Raw genomic sequence first — 20,373 nt, 5'->3', positions numbered from 1 at the left:
ACCAAACATTAGCCACTGATGAGCGAAGAGGAAACAGTGTGGAGAGGATCTCAAGCTTCTGTGGTATAACTACACTTTATTGTTTATTATTTATTAATTAACACTTAGCTGCATCTCCAGTGGGGGTTTACCTTAATGTCTACTTTGAATAGCAGCACCCTCGATGACTTGTAGTTAATAAACAAACTGTATGTTGTTGTTGTGAAGTTAGAAACATAGAATAACTTGCTGATAGCAAACAAGCAGCTGAATTAAATGCTAGGTATATTGTATCTATTATATTGTATATTTTAACCATTATCTAGCCTACACTATGATACTGTAAACTTAAATATAACGGTGACAATTTGTACTTATACCTACATTTCAAAATGATATATATTTACTACATGTTTTCCCAGCCAACATGGTTATGTGGGCCCCACATGGGTTATGTTGGGGGTACCATGTGGGTATGGGCTCAAAATGGGCATCTTATCTGGGGCCCACTTGGATCAACTAAGTAGGACGCTACCTGTGTGGGTTCTAGTTGGGTCACTACTGGGAAATTAGTGCATGGGGCCAACATGGAAACTGTGGACAAACCCTCTTACAACACATATTTCAGCCCATGGAGTCCCCATGTAGTACCCACATTGAACTTAAAGCTGGGACCAAGATGGGTCTTGGGTATGTTGCCCAGTCCACATAACACCCATTGTACTCCTGCATGGAATCCATGTGGGCAATTGACATTGGGCCATTATGGAACCTGCGGACAATCCCATATAGGGCCCATTTTTCAGCCCATTTACTACCCACATGGGCCCCACATACAAATGTTGGCTGGGTTATAGCTATAGTTTCTAATTACAGATGTTCACCCAAAAGGCAAATATATTATAAAACATGTATTTTAGATGAATTTACCCAAAGGTACATAAAGTAGTAAATATTTCCAGTAGTGCAAAACATGTTAGTAAAAAGGCAGTAAAAAAAGTTAGTAGTGCAAAGTACAAAGTACAAAACAAAATATACCAGATATAAAAATACAAGGAGATGAAGAAAACTATTAAAAGTGAATATAGTGCAGAAGAGACTGTTAAAAATGAGTATAGTGCAGGGTAACTCCTATAGCTTATATGATAAGATATATAAAAGAAACACAATATATATTTTATAATATAAAAAAGAATAAAACAAAATAGAAAATAAACTAAAATTGAATAGTATAAAGTTTTCTGCTAATAATAATGTATGTATTTTATGCAATTGTAATTCAAATAACATTTTCATTGCTGGACTTTATTGTGACCTGAAACCTGAATACTTAATTCCCCTTCCTCTATCATTAGTATAAACTGAAGTACACCATACAAATGTGTGTCAGCCTGAGGACTTGATTACTCTGACTTAATTTTGTTTTCACAGCTAAAGTCCATTTAGATAGGCTTCTCATAGGCAAAGTAAAAATGGCAGGTCAATTCTCTTATCCTCCACAAGATGATGCCGTGTGCATTGATAATGATTTTTCAGGCACTCTTGCGAGACACTGCTCTGCCACTGTGTGTGAATTGAAATGTTCACTCTGAGAGTTGCTCAATGAAAATAGCAATGTGTATAGACAAAACAAATATGTAGTTTGTTGTTTTGGAAGGAGAAATGTAACATGGTGTACAAAAACTTTCTCCCTCTCATTAGTGAAGCTGTCCTAAGAGCAAGGATGCCACCCAAGGGACGAAAAAGTAGATCAAGATCAAGCAGTGCAGGCAGTAAAAAGAAAGGGAAAGGGAAACATAAAGGTGAGTGTCTGAATATTAGTATAGTATTAGTGTGTTTAGATGCATGCATGATGGTATGGAGAGACACAGTAAATGAAATGGTGAACTGACTGTTACTTCCCATTTAGGCAAAAGGAGTAAGTCACCTCAACGTGTGGAAACGCCTGGTAAGAGAAAATTATTAACTTTTTCACTTATTTATTTACCCATCCTGAACTGTAATGTGTGTGAGACAATAAAAAATACCCTTTTATTACTTTACTTAAAACTTAGCGTATTCATGTCAACTTGAAAAAATAAAAAAAATAGATTAACAATTTTAGTAAAACTGGTGGGTAAACTGAGAATAGATACCGTGCGCATCCAGCTATCTAAAAGTAAACAACTGGTTTGCAGATCCTGAAGGGAATTTTAATAATTTTAGATTATATTAACTAGACATCTCATAAATCTTACATGGCTACATTTGTAATTTTAATTTGAAGATAGAGTCAATTTGTATTTGATTGCCTTCATTTATTTGATAGGGAAGTAGGAGTATAAGCAGGAATATAGCAAGCATGACTGAAACTAATAATCAGAGAAGTCTTTGAGGAATTGGAGAAACTACGTATATGCATTGTTATGTTGTGATCTTGAGTGTACTGTTGCATAGCCTTTGGACATGCGCTCTACTCAGCTGTGGCTCCCATTGTCATGGTCTAGTTTACTGTCAACATATCAGCCCTGAAGACATGTTTTTTGGTCAAATGCTGGTCACCAAATGTATCTTTTTACTATGGATTAGGTCATTGGCTCTTGTAGGAGTTAAAAGTAATGAGTCCTCAGATTCACATTGGCTCTGTTTTGTACATAATTTCACACATTTCCATCTTATACACCCAGCAGGATAAGTGCAAGTCTGTTAGATCTCCCAATTGAACACATCCTTAATAGTTTTACTCTAACTTTAACCTAACACTGACCCTAAACTTAACCTAAAACCAAGTTTGAATCTTAACATTTAATAGTTAACCTTGTGGGGACCAACTATTTGTGGCCCACTGACACTAATATAAATGCAGGTGTTCTTTACCTCTAGACCACAAGGACATTAACGATATAGTAATCTTATCAGCTGATAAACGTCTATTGTTCAGGCTTAAAATTCTTCAGTAGTATCAACGGCGATGAAAACAAACTGCCCCTAATTACAGTGTACTGTGGTACAGTATAAATGTCTTACAATATGCTGTAAAAAAAAATACAAGCCTTGAGTGGATTATGCAAGAGGAAAGAGGCCCGACAAATTTACAATATCTCTTCAGCGCAGCCTACGAATGCAGTTTAATTGCATTCTTTAGGGTTATGGAACATTGCACATCACACTCTCTTCATCTCTCAAGCAAATATTTTTCCATGAATACAACTGCCATATTTGACACTTAACTGTGTGAAATGAGGGGTGTGAGTTTCCACTACAATGATTTGGCGTGAGGCCTAACTGGTGTGAGTGGAAAGGGTTGACACACCCAGCTGGGAAGTGGTTACTTAAGCTGCACTTTAGCGTTCCCAGCGTCCCCTCAGCAACCTTGTGGAAAGACTTTGAAGAGAGAGACCGCAAGCAGGATGAAAACTATCATTATGCAGAGCTCTGTTTACTGTAGTGTGCCCTGGACTGAGCCTGGCCTTAGATATGGAGGAGTCTGCATAGATTGTTTATTGAGAAATACTCTGTTGTGGTGATGGTGCAGTGCTGCGGTTTTATATAGCAACAATCCTGGTTAGATGTCTTTAATTGAGCAGTTTATGTCTTGAATTCATGCATTATTGATCTGCCTCTCACATACCAGCAGCATTCCTTCTACAAGTGTTTGGACATTGCGTGTAGGTTGTTCACAAGGACGGCATTTCATATTGTGATATTGTAGTGTGGTCCAGCCTGCAGGGTGGGGCAGGTGAAGGATCAGAAGCGTTGCGCGTTTGATCAGAAAATTATGGGTAAGAATCTGTGTCACAGTCCGTAGGCAATGGTGACTTTAAAACGTTTCCATTGTGTGAATATCACTTGATAAGTGAGGTTTAGGCTCTTAGTTGTGGCATCTCTACATTCCTGCTCATCATGCTTGTATCGCTGTTTTCAGAGCTGTTTCACCTATTTCTACGACCTGTAGTATATACACAGTATAACTCCTTTTGTTCCCTTTACTGTTCAGTACATGATCTGCAATCCAGCTATTAGCATTGTATGTTGTGTGCTTTTAAACCTCTTGGTTTGCATCCATTCACATTAAACTGTGGATGGTAGGGAAATGCAGATTTTTCTATGCAGGACATAATCAGAAAGAAACCATTTATATAAAATATATATTGTTTTAACTGGTCTATTCTGCCACCTCCAGCTGTAAGGACTATTTTCACATGATATTTGTACATCTCATTATCTTTTAAATGCACAGACGATGACAGCAATTTGTTTTGTACAGTCTGCGGAATAGACAGTACACAACAACATGACAATTAAACTCATGGCTCATTATTATTATTGTCAACACCGTACAGCGTCAAATCTTCAAACACCTCTGATGATTTCAGATTGATCCTAAAGATTGTCTTTCATGAGGCCTTATACTCTATAGTGTATATAGTTTAGGAGTGGAGGAAGAGAATATAAAATACACTGGCTTTCTGTGTAAATTCAGCAGTTTTCTCACTTGTTTGTTTGTTTCATTACATTATTTTTATATGGGGCTTCTTGTTTTCAGATTATCTGTGACAATCTATTTTTTAGATTAACATTGCTTTGCTCAAATTACTTTGGTAAGTGTAATTGTATTTATAAAAGTAGAAAGTCTCAAAACATCCTTAGTGATAAAAAATGGTGTTTTGCCCAAACACTATTAAAATCCATAGTTTGTGATTTAGCATATTATGTTCTTACTGCGTGCTCACAAAGATTGGAGGTTTAGATCCAACACATTTTAATCTATAATTTCCTCTTTCTATCATTTTTCTTGTCTATATTGATTGTGAACTCTCTCACCAAGGTCACCCTGATGATATCTTCCCCCTGGTCCTGACATCAGCCACCCAGGAGCTCTTTGGTTGCCGCACCGATGAGGACGTCACAGGGGACAGCCCTTACAAGCTGCTAAAAAAAGACGACATCATACAGGACATTAAGACAAGAGCCGCAGTGTCCGATTTCAGCCCTGTGAAGCAGACTGTGCTGGTGAGGCTGATCCATTGTCATACTCAGACAATACCCCCAAGACACTGTGATGATACATAGACCCCAAGTTAAGGGCTGTGGGAACAGACAGAGTAACCAGTTTAACTTAATTTCCCCTCTGTCTCTGGTCAAGATTAAATACATGGTAACCACCACTCTTACTTTAAGCATTCATGCCCCTTCTACCACAACACATTACGCTAATGAGACCAGAGAGCGCCCCAAGGGACCCATACAGACTCATCTGTGCTAAGTGCTAAGTAATGGCACCTTTTTTATTTGGCACATAACCAATGTCTTACCTTGGCTGTGGTAAGACCTTGGCTGTGTGCCACTCCCATCTCACTCCATCATCCACCAAATTACTGCATCTCGACCAAATTACTGCTGTACAAAGTTGCCAGAATCAATTCAAATACACTACATTAATTTTTTCCAAAGAAACTTTGTCATGAAAATAGCTGAATGTTGTGAAATCTAAAGTATTTCTTTTGACAGGACTACCCAGAGGATGAGCTGTTGCTGGTTTTTGACAGGGACTTCACCTATGACCACAGCTTCTACCTGGTTCTGACACCAGAAGCTAAAGACAGAATCCTCAACGTAAGTAGACGGTAGTTTTGGTTACAAGGTTCACTTTTTCCTTTTGTTCTTACTAATGCTCTGTCCACTCCTTGGTGTTTGGAAAGTGGTGCAGTAGGTTTCTGCACTAACTAAATATGTCAATATGATTATTTATAAGAATAAATGCCCTAGTCATTTAGCATCAACATAACAGCACCAGTGTGGCACCAAAACATTTGATTTCAATTTGATTCTGGTAAACAGTTCTCTAGAGGAATGTTCTCTATTATTTACTATTCTTTTATATTGGAGGTCTGTACACTATTTTATCGCTAACAGTATTGGCTGGTATCAGAGGCCTATTTTACTTTGCCAGCTGGCATATCTTCAGTAGCTGATTGAAATAAAAGACTTCCAAAACTACTTCACTTTATCTTTAGCTCTAGCTCAAACATTTTGTGACAAGTGTGACTGTGTGAGATTTCACCAAAATATATCCTACTAACTAATCTTCCATTTGTCCTCTTATTTATACTGTATATGCTTGTATTACTCTCTGTGTTCTGCAGCCCCCAGAACGAGAGAAGACACCAGAAGTGTTTGAGAATGAAGTCTATAAAACCCCAGAACCAAAGGAATGGATACCTCTTGGCAGTGAGAAGGAAATAGATGAAGAATCTTTCAAAGAGACCAGAGAAAAGGTACTGCAGCATATAACAAAAAACACATTAAATAGGCATATTGAATCAGATTTTTCACCCTATGTCCTTCCATTGCACCTTTCTATTCTGTCTCCTTTTTGTCATCAGCTGTGGTACAAGTTCTCCAGAGTGCGGAGGAAGTTTGGGGCACCAGTCTGTTTTTCTGACCGCAACACTGCAGATGCTAAGGATGGCTACCTAGAGTGTGCTTCCTACCAAGACAGCAGATTCAGCATCAAACAGATGCAGAGGGACAGCGGGATACAGGCTGTTCCCATACTGCAGAGCAGCAGCGCTCAGACACAGTGGTATGCCAGCGAATCAGTACACATAAAATTGATTTGTTCTACGGGGGGGGGCGGAAGCACTTACAGGTTCTGCCAACACCTCAAGGCATTTAGAAAACAAGATTTTAACACTAAATGCAATATTAAATCTCTTTCTGAGACAAGTTTTTTTCTGCAATTCTTTTCTATATGCCTTATACTATAGATTATATAGCCGACACATTCATGAAATAGCATTCAACATATATAATTTTTTCTCTCTTTATAATTTTAATAGTAACTCCACCTCCACAAATGTATTGTATAATAATTTTCTGTCCACTTTACAGGAAGTTTCAGAGGAATATTTGTACCCAGTACACGCCAAGAGAGTTAAGTGATGAAGAAAAAGAGGACATCCTCCAGTCTGAGAGTCTGAAGAATTTTTGCAACTCAGTGACACCCAGGTAAGATGAAATATTCTAGAAATTTTGTCTGCTTTCTATATATTGTATAGGAAGACTCAACCCAAATTCATACATTACTGTATCAGCCTCAGGGTACGCAAACCCATCTATTTTTACCACCACATGTAGGAGCATTAGAATATGCAAAAGGCATACTTTTAGGACACCTTCACCTTCCCAGTGTACTGGATTTTCTGGAGTATTAGAAAACGTTGCAATGTAGCTATGAAGATATTTGACAGAGTAAAATGAAACCATATGCACAAGTTTTGCAACTAGAAGTTTTACCTTCTATTGCAGGGTTTTGCAAGCCCTCCAGCAGGAAGGAATCATGAATGTGTTCTTTGATGACTGGAAGGCTCTGGGGACAGGAGCTGAGGACGGTGACTGGTCTGGGAAGATTTCTGAAGGTTTGATGCTCTATCAGGCCTTCACAGACCAGAAGTACACAAAGGACAAGAAAATCACTAGCATTAATTGGCACCCTACCATCTACGGTAAAGTACAACAGGGAACATGAAAAAATGTCTATAATAGCATATGGTTGGAAAATGTTGACAAGGATAGTATTATCCTTAATTCTCTCTGTAATTTCACTGTCATTGAGAAGTATTAGAATTTAAAATCCTCATCCTTTGTGAAATCATTCATGTTCTTCACTACTGCTTTGTAATGTTGTCATCGCCTATAGAGAAGACTTCCAGCAAGTTCCATAATAATAATATAAGTGCCAAAACATGTGATCAGTGCGAATATATGTTATTCAAAGGAGGGTTAAGAGTTGAGCCACCAATTACATATTTAACGTCTATTTTCCTGTTGCTGTGTCGTTGATCCATTGTGTGGTGTGTCTTTTGATGTGGTAGGTGTGATAGCTGTGGCTTTGAAAGAAAAAAAGGAGGAGCAGTCGAAGGATTCCACAACGTTTGTTGTCGGAGCTTCTCTCATTCTCTTCTATAGCTTCTCCGACCCTTCTAATCCCCAGGTATGGAAAGTATAGGAGTATTCCAGTGAATGTGGAGAGTGTACAAGCTGGAAAAGATATCAAAAAGGCCATATTTGTATCTGTCATTGACAGCTTACAAGCTAATTCTGACCTCATATCAGTTTGAGACACACTATGATAACAAATGGCTGGAAGGATTTGCTTTCTGCTGTCATTCAAGACCATTTAGCAAAATTTGAGAAGCTCTATTGATTTGACCGAGGCACTGAATCAATGAAACTGAGCTGCTAAATCACTCAAAAGTAATATGAGTTCTGCATGACGTATGCCTTCACTGGTTCATGCGTCATTCTTTGGTTTCACTGTCTGCTGGAGCAGTGATCAAAGTAGCAAAGGGTCCTGTGTAGAGGAAACCAGAGACATTATATAATTGAAATAAGTATATTTATTTAGTGTGGGGAGTAAAATGCCGTAGTTCAGTGTTGCAGCTAATTTTAAACTCCAGCAGATTTAAACACGATGCGGAAAAATGACTTCTCTGTAATACTGAATCATCCTGCCCCTCCTGGGAGTTATTTCCCCTTTATGCCTGATGAAATGGAATCTACTGTATGCACTCGGTTTTGTGGATTAAAAGCTGAACCTTGTATGGAGAGACTAGAATAAATAAATATTCGGGATGGCAAGCACCCAATACATGGAAATGTCTACTTTGAAATATAATATTTCTGCCCTTGGTTTTCTGTGTTGTTTGCAGTTGCTGCTGGAGTGTCCAGATGACATTTTTGTGTTTGAGTTTTGCCCCTCTGATCCAAATATTATCGTTGGCGGCTGCATGAATGGCCAGGTGCTGACTTTGACTCTGCTCTGCATCTCTGGTTTGCTGCATCTGCTGCATTTTCTGCCTTGTAGCAGTTTTTGTAACCACTTTTCCATTCCTCTCTCTTTTCATTATAAGGGAAAATTATTAAATAGACCCTCAGTCCTCTTAATCATATCCTGTACAGTTCCAATGTGTTGTTTCTGTTCCCACTCTGTTTTAATTTACATGTGATCATATTTATTTTGAGTGTATTTTGCACCTGGCTCAGATATTGATCCACAGTAACTGATTTTGTGTGTCTGTTGTCTCAGGTTGTGTTGTGGGACATTTCTGCTCAAGTCACTCACTTACAGGGAACACAGCTGGGTAAAAAGGTTGCTGTCAACACCGAGACATTCGTAAGTACCCATATCCTTTCTCTAATGTGCACAATGTTGATACAATAATACATGGTGTTCTGTGTCCGTGTTGGTGTATTACACGTGGTATCAGTTACCGTAATTCTTTGGCTAGCTATGATGTCAGCCTGGTTTTGTCGAGCACGGGTCCTCAGATTATCAAAGCGTGCAGCATGTTTGCTGTAAAGACGGGTTGTGCTGTATGACAGAGTGAGACGATGATACGTTGCCTCCTGAGTTCTCTCCTCATCCTCACTCTTTCATTAGATGGGAATGCAGTGGCCTAATGGTCCTTTTCAAGCCAGCCACAGCTGTCAAAACCAGTTCCACAAATGTACTAATGCCAGGAGTAAATCTCAAAGCAAGTTTATATCATTACATGACCCCACTGCTAAATGAAAACAGCCTCTTAGCCTACTCATACAAGCACCATAGTCAGATTGAGGTGATCTAAGTGGATAAACAAAAACTCTAGACTGAAGACTGAAACTTCAAAGAGGGTTTCTCTTTTGGCTTAACATCATAGTAAACTAATATTTCCATGGCATTGCTGCCCTGTTTAGATGGTATTATGTAGAGTAATAAAGAATAGATGGGGGACGAGAGAGGTAAGGATACGTGACAAAAACCAGGGCTCAGATTTATCCCACAACATAGCAAAGCTGTTGAGACGTCCAGACACCAAACACTAAACCAGTTCTGTCCCTAAAGCCTGACCCCTGCTGACATCTTCCACCCGGCTGCTGTATTTAAATAGACATATATGCCCCCATCATCCAGCCCCCATTTGCTTTGTGTGTTTTTATTGCCTCTACAGTGGAACAGCTGTCTCCATCCCTGTCCACACTACCTCCTTCTCTTTTGCTTTCCCCCTCTCCCACCCTCCATACCTCCCTCTATTCTCTTTGTCCTTGTTTGCTCTTCATTCTCCAGAGTCAACAGCATCAGCTCCCATACTCCAGCTGTTACACAAGCCAATTCCATCCTCCGCCATAGTTTGTCCCCACAGAAGATAACACACAAGCAAATCAGATCACTGCCCTCCCTTGTGTTTGCAGTGTAAACAGTGGCGGTTGTATCTGCTAAAAGGCTTTATTTCGATGTTGAGTGCTGTGAAAGCTGCGCTGCACCAGCACCTGTTGCTAGCTTATCAGATAAATGAAGAATTACAATCCGCCTGTATATATTTCTGTTCTGTTCACACCATTTAAATCCAACTGCAGGGGCACCGCACACAAAAAATCCTTTGTTACACACTCTGTGCAAGATTGAAGAAACAATCTTTGGAGTTATGTGTTGCACTATCCATAATTTGTTATGTATACTATATTTGAATTTCCTGCTGGACCATTTTAGGATGGCTGTTCACCGCTGTATAAAGTCTTTGTATTTAAATTGAAATGTCAGAGCTCACTGTACATGCTGTGCCTTTTGTGTCTGACCTCCCACCAGGACCTCGATGACAACAAAGAGAATAAGACTCCTGTCGTGCGCTTCTGTGCAGTGTCTGCCTTAGAGAGCAGCCACAAAGCACCAATTACTGATGTCCAGTGGCTGCCACCAACATTTGAGGTACACAGAGCTGAAGGCCCGAGGGGTTGGAAGACTGCAAATCTGACGTTAAATAGGAAGAACACTGATCACGTAGAGACGTTATTTCCTGTCATTTTCCATCATCCACAAGGTTAATCAGTATTTAATTTGGCCTATCTTGATTAGTAAAAGGTGTTTTGTGTGACTACACAGTAAAACATTCTTTAATGTTTTCTCAATCTCAAGCTTCTTCTTATCGTATCTAAAGTAAACACTGTGGCATAGTTTCCAACATACCGAAGGCAACTAGAGTACATTTTAATCCTTCGCACCTAAATCTCAAATTGATAATAAAACATTAAGCACTTAAAGGGTCAGGTCTGTTATTGCTCGAATGATTTCCAGATATAGTTTTGGAATATTGACAGAGCTTTTATCGGACTAAGGTTAAAAGCCACTTTATGTAAACAAGTCTAACTGGAGGAAAGGCAACAGTGGGCACAGTGAAGTAGTCAGGGCAGAGAAAAGGCTATGAAGGTTATAATGAGGATATGATGATAGCCTCAAGATGTTTTTTTGTACTTGTACTGAATTTTCCTGTTATTTAACATCTGCGGTCTGTGGTCCAGTTTTCATCTGCTAATAGTGGACCAAACATAAAAGAAAATCATTGAATGTTCTGCACAGTAAATCTAAAAATGTATTGACCTAAAGCGATATTTGCTGCAGTGACACTAAGGTGTTTGGTCTGTAACCCAGCAACAACGAAGTGCAGTGATAACTGTGAAAGATAATGGTAGCAGTCATAAGAAAATACAGTAAAAATGAGCTATGGTGTCACACAGAGTCACAACATTATCACAGTCCACAGAACCTAAGCATGTTGCTTAGTGTTGTCAGTAATTCTGGTGTCCCACTGGTGCTTATCCGTCGCATCTATACAGCCAACTGTAATAAATCATGACAACCACTGGCACTCATCTGGATAAGTAAAATAAGGCAATCATCAAAGTGCCCCCGAGGGCACATTAACCTCCCATATATCTTCATGACCCTTTTTTCACTATAATCAGCTCTTTAATACACTAAGCCTGACAGACGTTTGTTGATTTTGTGACTCTCTCTCTTTCTCTCTGATTAGGTGACCAGAACGGGCATACCAGTGGAGAACAAGTACAAGATTTCTGCTCAGGTTGTCACCTGCTCCCCTGACTGGTAGGGCTTATACAGAAACCTGTTCAATTTAAATGTTAAATTAATGAAATGCCGCCAGCTTCACTGTCAATTGCCGTGACACTCCAGCCAGATTACAGGTCCCACTAGACTCAGTGTTTCTCTCTCTCTCTGTACTGCTCGCTGCCTGCAGTTACTAGCAGTCACCACATTTGGAGAAGATGCTGCTTTTTGAACCTTTAGTTAGAGAATGACAAATCACAGGCCTCCAACAGAGTCTTTATCAGTCAATATTCACAGTGTGCGTGTTTAATTATGGACAAAAAGATTAACGTTTTTCATTTGTCTCCCTCTAAAGCGCTTTATTGTTCTGGGATGTGCGAGTGTCAACAGCGTTGAGCCAGTCAGCGTCAGACAGGAAGCAGAGTGAGAATCAGAAGACGCCCTACAGTATCCCAGAAACTTTCAAACACCTGGACCGGACATGGAAACCTCTGTTCAAGGTAATGCAGAGTCAAGGGATAGTATACTTCAAACCGAATCGCCATTGTGTTCAGTAGACAAATGTTAAGTCCACCAATACTGGTAGAAAATGATTCTACCTGCAAATAGAAAATTAAATAAATGTTGACATTGCCTTCCACTGGCATGACAAATTTGCTCTAAGCTTAATGTTGAAACCTCTAACAAAATGGATTTGTGTAGATATATGAATACACCTGTATTCAATATAAAAATGGTGTAAATTAAAGATTTCAAATATGGTCTTTTTGGAAGAAAAACAATATAGGATTTAAATTAGCCATCCGCTTTCCTTTTTGGCATTTTCAAGAAAGCCAATCAGACTTCTTCTAATATAACCAATTAAGCAATTCCATTTTTTGGAGTTTGGAGAACAGGTTTTATGAAGGACTTTGAGTTTGACTGATTCGCCACAGTGCAAGTAACATTTTATACCACAATGTGAATGTTAGCATTATTTCATACTTAAATGCAAAAGCTCTGTGTATGCCTGTGTATTTCTATGTATTCAAATAGGGTTCATTTTATGCTTTTTAGTGTGCAGTTACTTGAGCCATGATTTTGTTTTAAATAATGTTTTGTCAGTTCTTCAAATATCAAAGGTTGTCTTCTTGCCTGTCGTGTCAGGTTTCCCTGCCAAAGATCGATACTGGTGGAGAATACGCTCCTCTGAAGTTCAGCCTGGAACCTTACACCTGTAAAGATAATAATACAGGCAGGACCACAGGTAAAGGATTTTACCCTTCAGGCTGGCTTTGGTTTACTTGTTCCTGTCTGTTGCACTGCCTCTCCCTTCTCCTACAATCAGTCACTCAAATGAGCATTACTCAATTACAATAATTTGTACAATAAATACTGTCTGGTGTTTTGGGTGGATGCAAAGCACCTCATAAAAGTGGGATATTATAACCCACACACACTCAATCAGTTTCAGAAAAAAAAGAAGAACAGAAGTAAAACTCGGTATGCAAGTCCAAAATGTAAAATACAAAATTTCAAACACACACACAAATGTACACTTACAGCAGTGATAAGATATATAAAAAGCTGCAATTGTAACACTCTTTGCCTGCAGTGTCAAAATTGCAGACGCTATTACTTTTCTTGCAGAGCACACAGGGCCACTGCACCTGGTTTTGCGTACTTTTGCACGAGTATTCCTATTTTTCGTTTTAATCTTTGAAACATCACAGATGAGAGAAAAGCTAATTTTGATAAAGCAGCAGTGGGTAGAAATGGAGCATGATTAATGATTAAAAAAAGTTATTTTTATAAAATGGTCACTATATCCTGACCGTAGTGCATGAGACTGGTAATCTGAAAAAAATCATGTGCCTCTTTGTCCTCCGGTGCTCCTCATGGCATCTGAAAGATATCACAGACCGTAGGAAAACAACCAATCAGAGCTGAGCTGGAGCCTGCTGTCCAGCTGCCTTCTATGAGAGCCAGCTGACAATCACTCACGAACTCCGACCAAAAAGTCAAACTAGGCAGCGCTGATCAAATATGAATCAATATTCTGTTACTATAATGCCTATTTCTCGTCTCAAATGTTTTCAGAAACAACTTGTAGTATAGTTTAGGAAATACCAAGCACCGACCATCAGCCGGAGCACAGCCAATAGGAACGCTCGCTCTGAAATTACCTGTGATTGGTCAAAGTCTTCCATCACGGGCTAGATATTCTAAAGCCTGAAAACAGAGCCATGAGGAGGTGCAGAAGTCTAGTTTTCTCTCAGAGCACTTGAATTACAATATGCTGAAAGGCTATCATGATAAACAATTTGTGAAATTACTGGATTCTGAATATTTGTGTGTTAAAAACAAGTGAGGAGACCAAACAAGGAGCATTACAAAAGTAAATATCCCATGTATGATAATTCTCAAAAGTGTGTGCATGGCTGCGAGTCTATATTTTGGGGAGGATTTTGGATTCTTTAACTCTGCTTTGGATGGTTGAACACAGTAATCAGTGGGGCAGGGTTCAATCAGCCCTTAGCTTCTCTCGTTCTCTGTCCGCCTCCCTCTTCTCTCCTCCGGTTTCATAGCACTTTATTAAGTGATACTTCCAAAACAAGGCCCTCATAGTTGCGGAGCATTAGCCTCGCTGACTGTCAGCTCTTTGCAATATGCTGCTCAGGCTCCTTTAGGCCCAGAAGATGATCGTGTGTGTCCTGGCTGGTCAAGAAGAGACCTGTCTTTGTCTGGATGGAGGTCTTGCCTCCATAACCACAGCTTTGGTGGCTGGCGTTTTGTAGAATTAATATGTTCACAAACTGAGGCAATAAATCTGCTGCAGCCCTCAGGCAGTCTGTTATTAAGTTTTTAATTAATCCCTGTGTGATTAATACTTTGCTACTTCAGATGTCTGACTCATATCGATCGAGTCTACACCGTCTGCCTCTGAGCTCTATATTCAACAAGTTTGTTTTTTGCCTTTTGTCATCTCTGATGCCGAAGTCACTTAGCCACTGTAGGAAAGCTCCACCCTGCCCTGCGACGGTACCACATGACCTTCCACTCCAGCTTTTTGCGAGCAACAACCCCTCGTGGGGATTAAGCAACAGTCAGGCCGCAGTGCAGTGTGGTGAAAGTTGAACAATGTCTACATCTGTTGCTGCGCTGAATCGTCTGTCTCACATCTTTACACACATCTTAACTGGGGGAAAGTGGATTTAGAAGATGTGTGATTTGGTAATATGATCTGACCTTCAAGAGCTAATCTAGCAGAGTGAGGCTGAGACTTGATTGGGAGCGGCTCGCTGATAAGGGGGTGTGAACAGATAGTCCTGTACTGTCCCTGACAGACAGTTGGGCTTTTGTGATGGAAAAGGTTTCTTCCATCACTACCAGCCCTGCCTATCTCAACCCTCCCACCCTTCTCCCTTACTGTCCCCCTCCTCGCCACCGTCCTCACTCCCACCTCTACCTCCTTTCTTTCCCACTCCCACTCATCTCCCCTCTTACCAACCCATTCACCTCAGCTGTACCCCTCCCCGCCTCCCTCTCTTTTGTCCTCCTGTCGTCTTGTTCACGGTCAGATTACAGAGCGGTCTGCTCCAATGTCACTGTTCAATCTCTCTTATTTCCTTACTTTAAATAAATTGTAGATGTTTTTAATGCCTCTTGTCTTTCTTTCCTGATAAGTCACTCGTGTTTTCAAATTCTTGCATAGTGTTCGTCCACTGCTTTGTTGTGTTTTCCTTTGGTTTGGGGAATTTGTACTATGCAAACAAGACCCAAAATAGCTGCCAGGCAAGTAAAGGTTGTTGTGACTGGAATGGAACACTACACGTGGCCTTGATGCACATAGGCCTACCTTTTTGTCTTTGTTTGCTTGCTTCCTCTGTCTTGCTGTGGTTGTTGATTGCAGGCTGTAGTTTCTTTAGCTGTGTTAGTACTTAACATTACTTAGAATCTAGCTTATTGTTTTGTGTCGCTTAATTGTGTTAGTTTTGCAGTAAGAACCATTTCATCTCCAGCGCTCCAAACACACTGAGACCAGTCACCTGTGTCTACTGATTACTTGATTGTGTGGCAAGACCCATCACCAACATGTTAACTGCCCCCTTGTGGCGTGGCATGCTAATAGGCCTACCCACAAAATGTAAACTAGTCTTTCAAAAAGAAACCAAAAAACACCCATATTGGCTCCAACAGCTGTATACCCCTGTAGGTAATTGTTTTCTGAAGAACTTTTTGTCCCTAATGAGGATCATGCAACCTCTCTTGACTGGCTGAAAAAGGTCCATGAATGTAACAATAACAAAAGAAAAGTATGAGTTGAACTTTTAACCTTACATTCTACACTCTCCCTTGTTGTTTCCCTTGACAGAAGAAGCTAATGAAAATGATGATAGTACAGAGGGCATCCCCGACTTCAGCCATCTCAGAGTGCCCTCAGCTAAAGCACTCACACTTCTGGAAGATGTCAATAGCAAACTCTGCATTGGAACAGAGGTAAACATTCCTACCAGTGAAGTCAACAACAGCGACTTCAGTACAACACTGGACTGCTGAATGAGCTTGATAACAAAACTAAGACAAATATAAAAAAAAGGTATGCAGGTTTATTCCATGTTCCCTTGTCACATATCCCATGATGTATGTTTTTACTGCCAGGATGGGGAGATTGTTTACACTGACTGGAAAATGGAGAAGGACATGTCTGGACGGTTGCAAAGTGAGTATTCTGGTTTACCATTATTAAAGTCAGTTTAAAGCCCATTAACTGCAAATCATGTACATGTATCATGTATTCCTGATTGCTGACTATTCTCCAAAGCAGAGCAGAATGCAGTTTGTTTTATCAGTTTGATGTTATCCACAACAGTAATAGTAACCTCGAAGTCAAAAGACAAAAGAAGCCATCAGCAGTAATAGATTTAATCATAAAAGCTAATTATTAAAATTATTTGAATAGCCACTATCATTGTAAGTCAATTCTTTGGTTTGGCAGCCATGCTGAATGTAATCACCATTATACATTAGTCAATACATGTACACAGAGGACACAGAGGGTTAATTGTTCTTTGTATTGCCCTGTTGCTTCATTGGAAGCAAATTACTCTCTCCCTGTCTCTCCTCTCTCTCAGGTGCCAAGGTCCTCCACTGTTATAGCATCCATCACAGGTTGGTGAATACAGTACAGAGGTCGCCCTTCTTCAAAGACATCATTTTGACAACGGGAAGCTGGAACTTCGCCATCTGGAAGGAGGGAGTCATGGTAACAACACCTGTCGCTTCAACTACAGTAGCAGACATTGCAACCAGTTGAAATCACACCCACATACTCGATTGAGTAAAAATGAATAAACACAGAAGAGCCGAGACTTTTAACATAATCAGTACTACACAACAAGATAAAATACATCATATTTAATGTATATCAGACCAGATTTGTTGCATTTTAAATCCACTGACTCTGTTTGACTTTATGTTCTACGACATCCAGGATGGCCCCATCATCCTGTCACCGGAGTCTGAGCAGGTGTGCACTGTGGGATGCTGGTCCCTGTCCCGACCAGCTGTTTTCTTCATTGGGAAAGAGGATGGCAGCATCGATGTGTGGAACCTGCTGGAGAAGATCAGTGAACCTGCGCAGGTCCACGCACACGTCACCAATGCCAAGATTACCTGCATCAAACCCTGGACCGGCTCCTGTGAGTTCTCTGCCTCTTTGGTACACAACACAGTACTAGTTAGCATATGTGTGGCTCCATTAAAAAAGACATTACTTGTTTTATTATGTTTTGTTTCTAACTTTTGTGTCTCACATCCAAATCACATTTTAATAGTATGTTTGCATAAATGAAAATAAATGGAGGTAAGCCTGTGATCTAGATTAGAGAGGAAACTTGAATGTGCTGCTACAAACGTACAACATATATCAATCAAACTTTATTTGAATAGCCTCTTTCATACAGGTTAGTGCTATTCAAAGTGCTTTACAGATGACTGAATAGCTGATAATAACTGAAAACAGTAAAACAATTTGAGACTGTATGTAATATAATAATAAAATCAACAAAATAGATAACAATAGATTAAAAAACAAACAAATAAAAGACAAAATAAAATAGGGAGTAAAACATTCTAAAAGATGAATAAAATAAAATAAAATAAATAATGGCCATAAAACAATCTACTTTACTCTCTGCTGTAATCTCTTGCTGCTGCTCCGATACTGTGCCTGCCTCTGTGTCTGTTTTATTTATGTTTTCACAGCCTTGGTGATAAGTTCCTTGTTGTAAAATTTGTTGAACCATGAAGCTCATTTACTGGATTTTTTTTCCTACATACAGCCAAGCAGCACTTCCTGGCTGTGAGTGACGACCTTGGAACGGTCCGTGTTTTCGAAATCCCCAAGATTCTCTACGTTCCCTCCAAGAATGAGGTAAGACAATCCAACCACCTCCTATAATATGTACTCACTTTAAAGAAGGTTAGGAGTTGTCTGTTTAATTTGTATTTTACAAAAAAGAATAATAATGTACCCTTGGTTAAGGTTGAAAAACGGAGGTAACAAATCCAACACTGCAGCATGCCACTAGTTTCTTTTTGTTGCTTTATTACATTGACATTAAGTCCACATATAAGGCATTCTAGTAATAGGCATGCTGGTCACCAAACCTCCAGCATTGTCAGAGAAACTATGATTATGGGTTATTGTGTTATTAGTCACAAGTTTATTTAATGTCTGCCTGCTAACAAGTGCCTTTCTCTTGTCGTCTGTATGCAGAGTTTGAGTATGAGGAAATGCTTTGAGGTGGAGGAAGAAAGGTTGAAGGATTTTTTGAAGAGGGAGGAACTGTGGCCGATACAGCAGAAGGAAGCTGCAGAACTCGAAAAGAGAATGGTGAGCTGTTGATCTGACTGTAGAAAGAATAAACAGGCTTTGTGCTCTCCCAACCATCAATATTTGCCCTTAAAATAGCCTTGAATGAGACCTTGTATCCTCAGCTACACTCTAACCTGACTGACAGCCACTGGTATTAGGGAACAGCCCTCTGAATGAACAGTGATACCTTCAAATGTCTTTCATTGGCCCAGTTAAAAGTGTGTACACCAGTTCAAAGTTGACGCTGGAAAAGCTGCAACTCTTCCCCTGTTTGAGTCGCTCTTATTCTCTTTCCCTCTCTCTCCCCTCATGTTTAATTCAGTCAGATCGTTATTTGATCCCGAGCACTGAGGAGAGGGTAGTTATTGACAGCCAGTGGCTCGCAGTGTCTCTGCTAACTATAGAAGCTAAATCTTTTAGTGGCTAAATGTTCGAATCCTAGCCTGGATGCAGATGAAGTTTTGTTTTGTTGCAGTGTTTGTGTGTGTGGATATTCTCTTCTTGCTCCTCCAATCAGCCGTAAATTTCTCACATTTTCTGATGTTCACTTCCAGCGTTTGTCATCACATGACAAGGACAAGACGCTTCAGGAATTTAATACAAACAAAACTATACGATTACTATTTGTGTAGTGTATTTGTGTCATCTGGTTATGTTTAGAATGAAATTAAAAAGTGATAACAGAAAATTATCATTTGACAAACCTTCCTTTAAGAAAGCCTACACCCTCTGGTGAAAGGAAATTAATGAGCAATATTTTTGCAAACTGATTATAACTAATATTTCTGCTTCAGAGAGGGGAAATGTCAGGTCTCGGGTAAGGAGAACTTTTAAAGTGCCGCTGTAATTTGCTTCACATTGTTTATGACTGTAATTCCTCTCTGATGTTTTGTCTCCAGGAACCTGAAATGCCGACAAAATACCTGATGGAGATTGAAGAGGAGACCATGAAGGAGCACAAGGAGCTGCAGGAGAGCATCCTGAAGGACATGGGCCTGTGGCAATCTACTGACGACACACAAGACACCTGATATCACACACGTCTGCACAAACTCCATTATATATAAAACAGGTTTTTATCATTTTGTTTATTTCTTTCTTTATAAATTTGATTGCCTTAACTATTTTGACATCATTCATTTGAAATCTCCTTGTTTGTATCTTTGTTGCTGTTTTCACAATATTTGTCATAACTACTAATGTATGGATGTGTCATTTTTATTGAAATATGATGTATTTGTAATATATGAGAACAGTGAACATTTTTGTAAATTGGTTCTGCCGTCAACGTTCAGAGTGTTTCTGGGTTAGTGCTGTAGGGTCAAACATGGATTTTTTTTTCATCCACCCATCTGATATCTAGTTACTGGGTAATGCCATCCATTTGCCCCCTCTTCACCACCGCTCCCTGAGGAAACAGTCTGAAATACCTCAAGGATCTGACCTTGGCAGGAAGTCATTTTATGGCTCTTTAATTTCATGATACTTATCTGTTGAAAGCTGCTCAAGTACATCAGCAATTTTGTATGACTCATCGTGTGCTGATGATAAAGAAATGTTTCATAAAGAAGGAATTAAAAGTCACAGACCACAAATCCTGAAAGCTGAAGTGCGGAACTTTTTAGTAATTATGCGAACACAGGTGAGCTCACTTCGTCTTCCCCACCCC

At 39.6% G+C, this 20,373-nt stretch overlaps 1 protein-coding gene across 2 annotated transcripts; it reads left to right on the top strand.

The window, feature by feature from the left end:
- Positions 1-2: 2 nt before the first annotated feature.
- dnai3 (dynein axonemal intermediate chain 3) lies at positions 3-20,299 on the top strand. Of its 2 annotated transcripts, XM_074634995.1 has the most exons (23): positions 3-63; positions 1,681-1,781; positions 1,889-1,927; positions 4,787-4,971; positions 5,470-5,574; positions 6,105-6,236; positions 6,345-6,544; positions 6,853-6,969; positions 7,270-7,466; positions 7,836-7,954; positions 8,673-8,762; positions 9,050-9,136; positions 10,589-10,708; positions 11,811-11,884; positions 12,201-12,345; positions 12,992-13,091; positions 16,200-16,324; positions 16,487-16,547; positions 16,960-17,090; positions 17,319-17,526; positions 18,169-18,260; positions 18,606-18,722; positions 19,604-20,299. In XM_074634995.1, the coding sequence occupies exons 2-23, from the start codon at positions 1,703-1,705 to the stop codon at positions 19,733-19,735; spliced, it is 2,655 nt and encodes an 884-aa protein (XP_074491096.1). In that variant the 5' UTR covers positions 3-63; positions 1,681-1,702; the 3' UTR covers positions 19,736-20,299. The 2 variants fall into 2 exon arrangements, with proteins under 2 accessions (XP_074491096.1, XP_074491097.1); XM_074634996.1 differs by lacking the exon at positions 8,673-8,762.
- The last annotated feature ends 74 nt before the right edge of the window (positions 20,300-20,373 follow it).

Source organism: Sebastes fasciatus, chromosome 5, assembly GCF_043250625.1.
Source record: "Sebastes fasciatus isolate fSebFas1 chromosome 5, fSebFas1.pri, whole genome shotgun sequence".
Lineage (NCBI taxonomy): Eukaryota > Metazoa > Chordata > Actinopteri > Perciformes > Sebastidae > Sebastes > Sebastes fasciatus.
The sequence above is the reverse complement of the archived record's forward strand: the minus strand, read 5'-3'. Positions and strand labels throughout refer to the sequence as shown.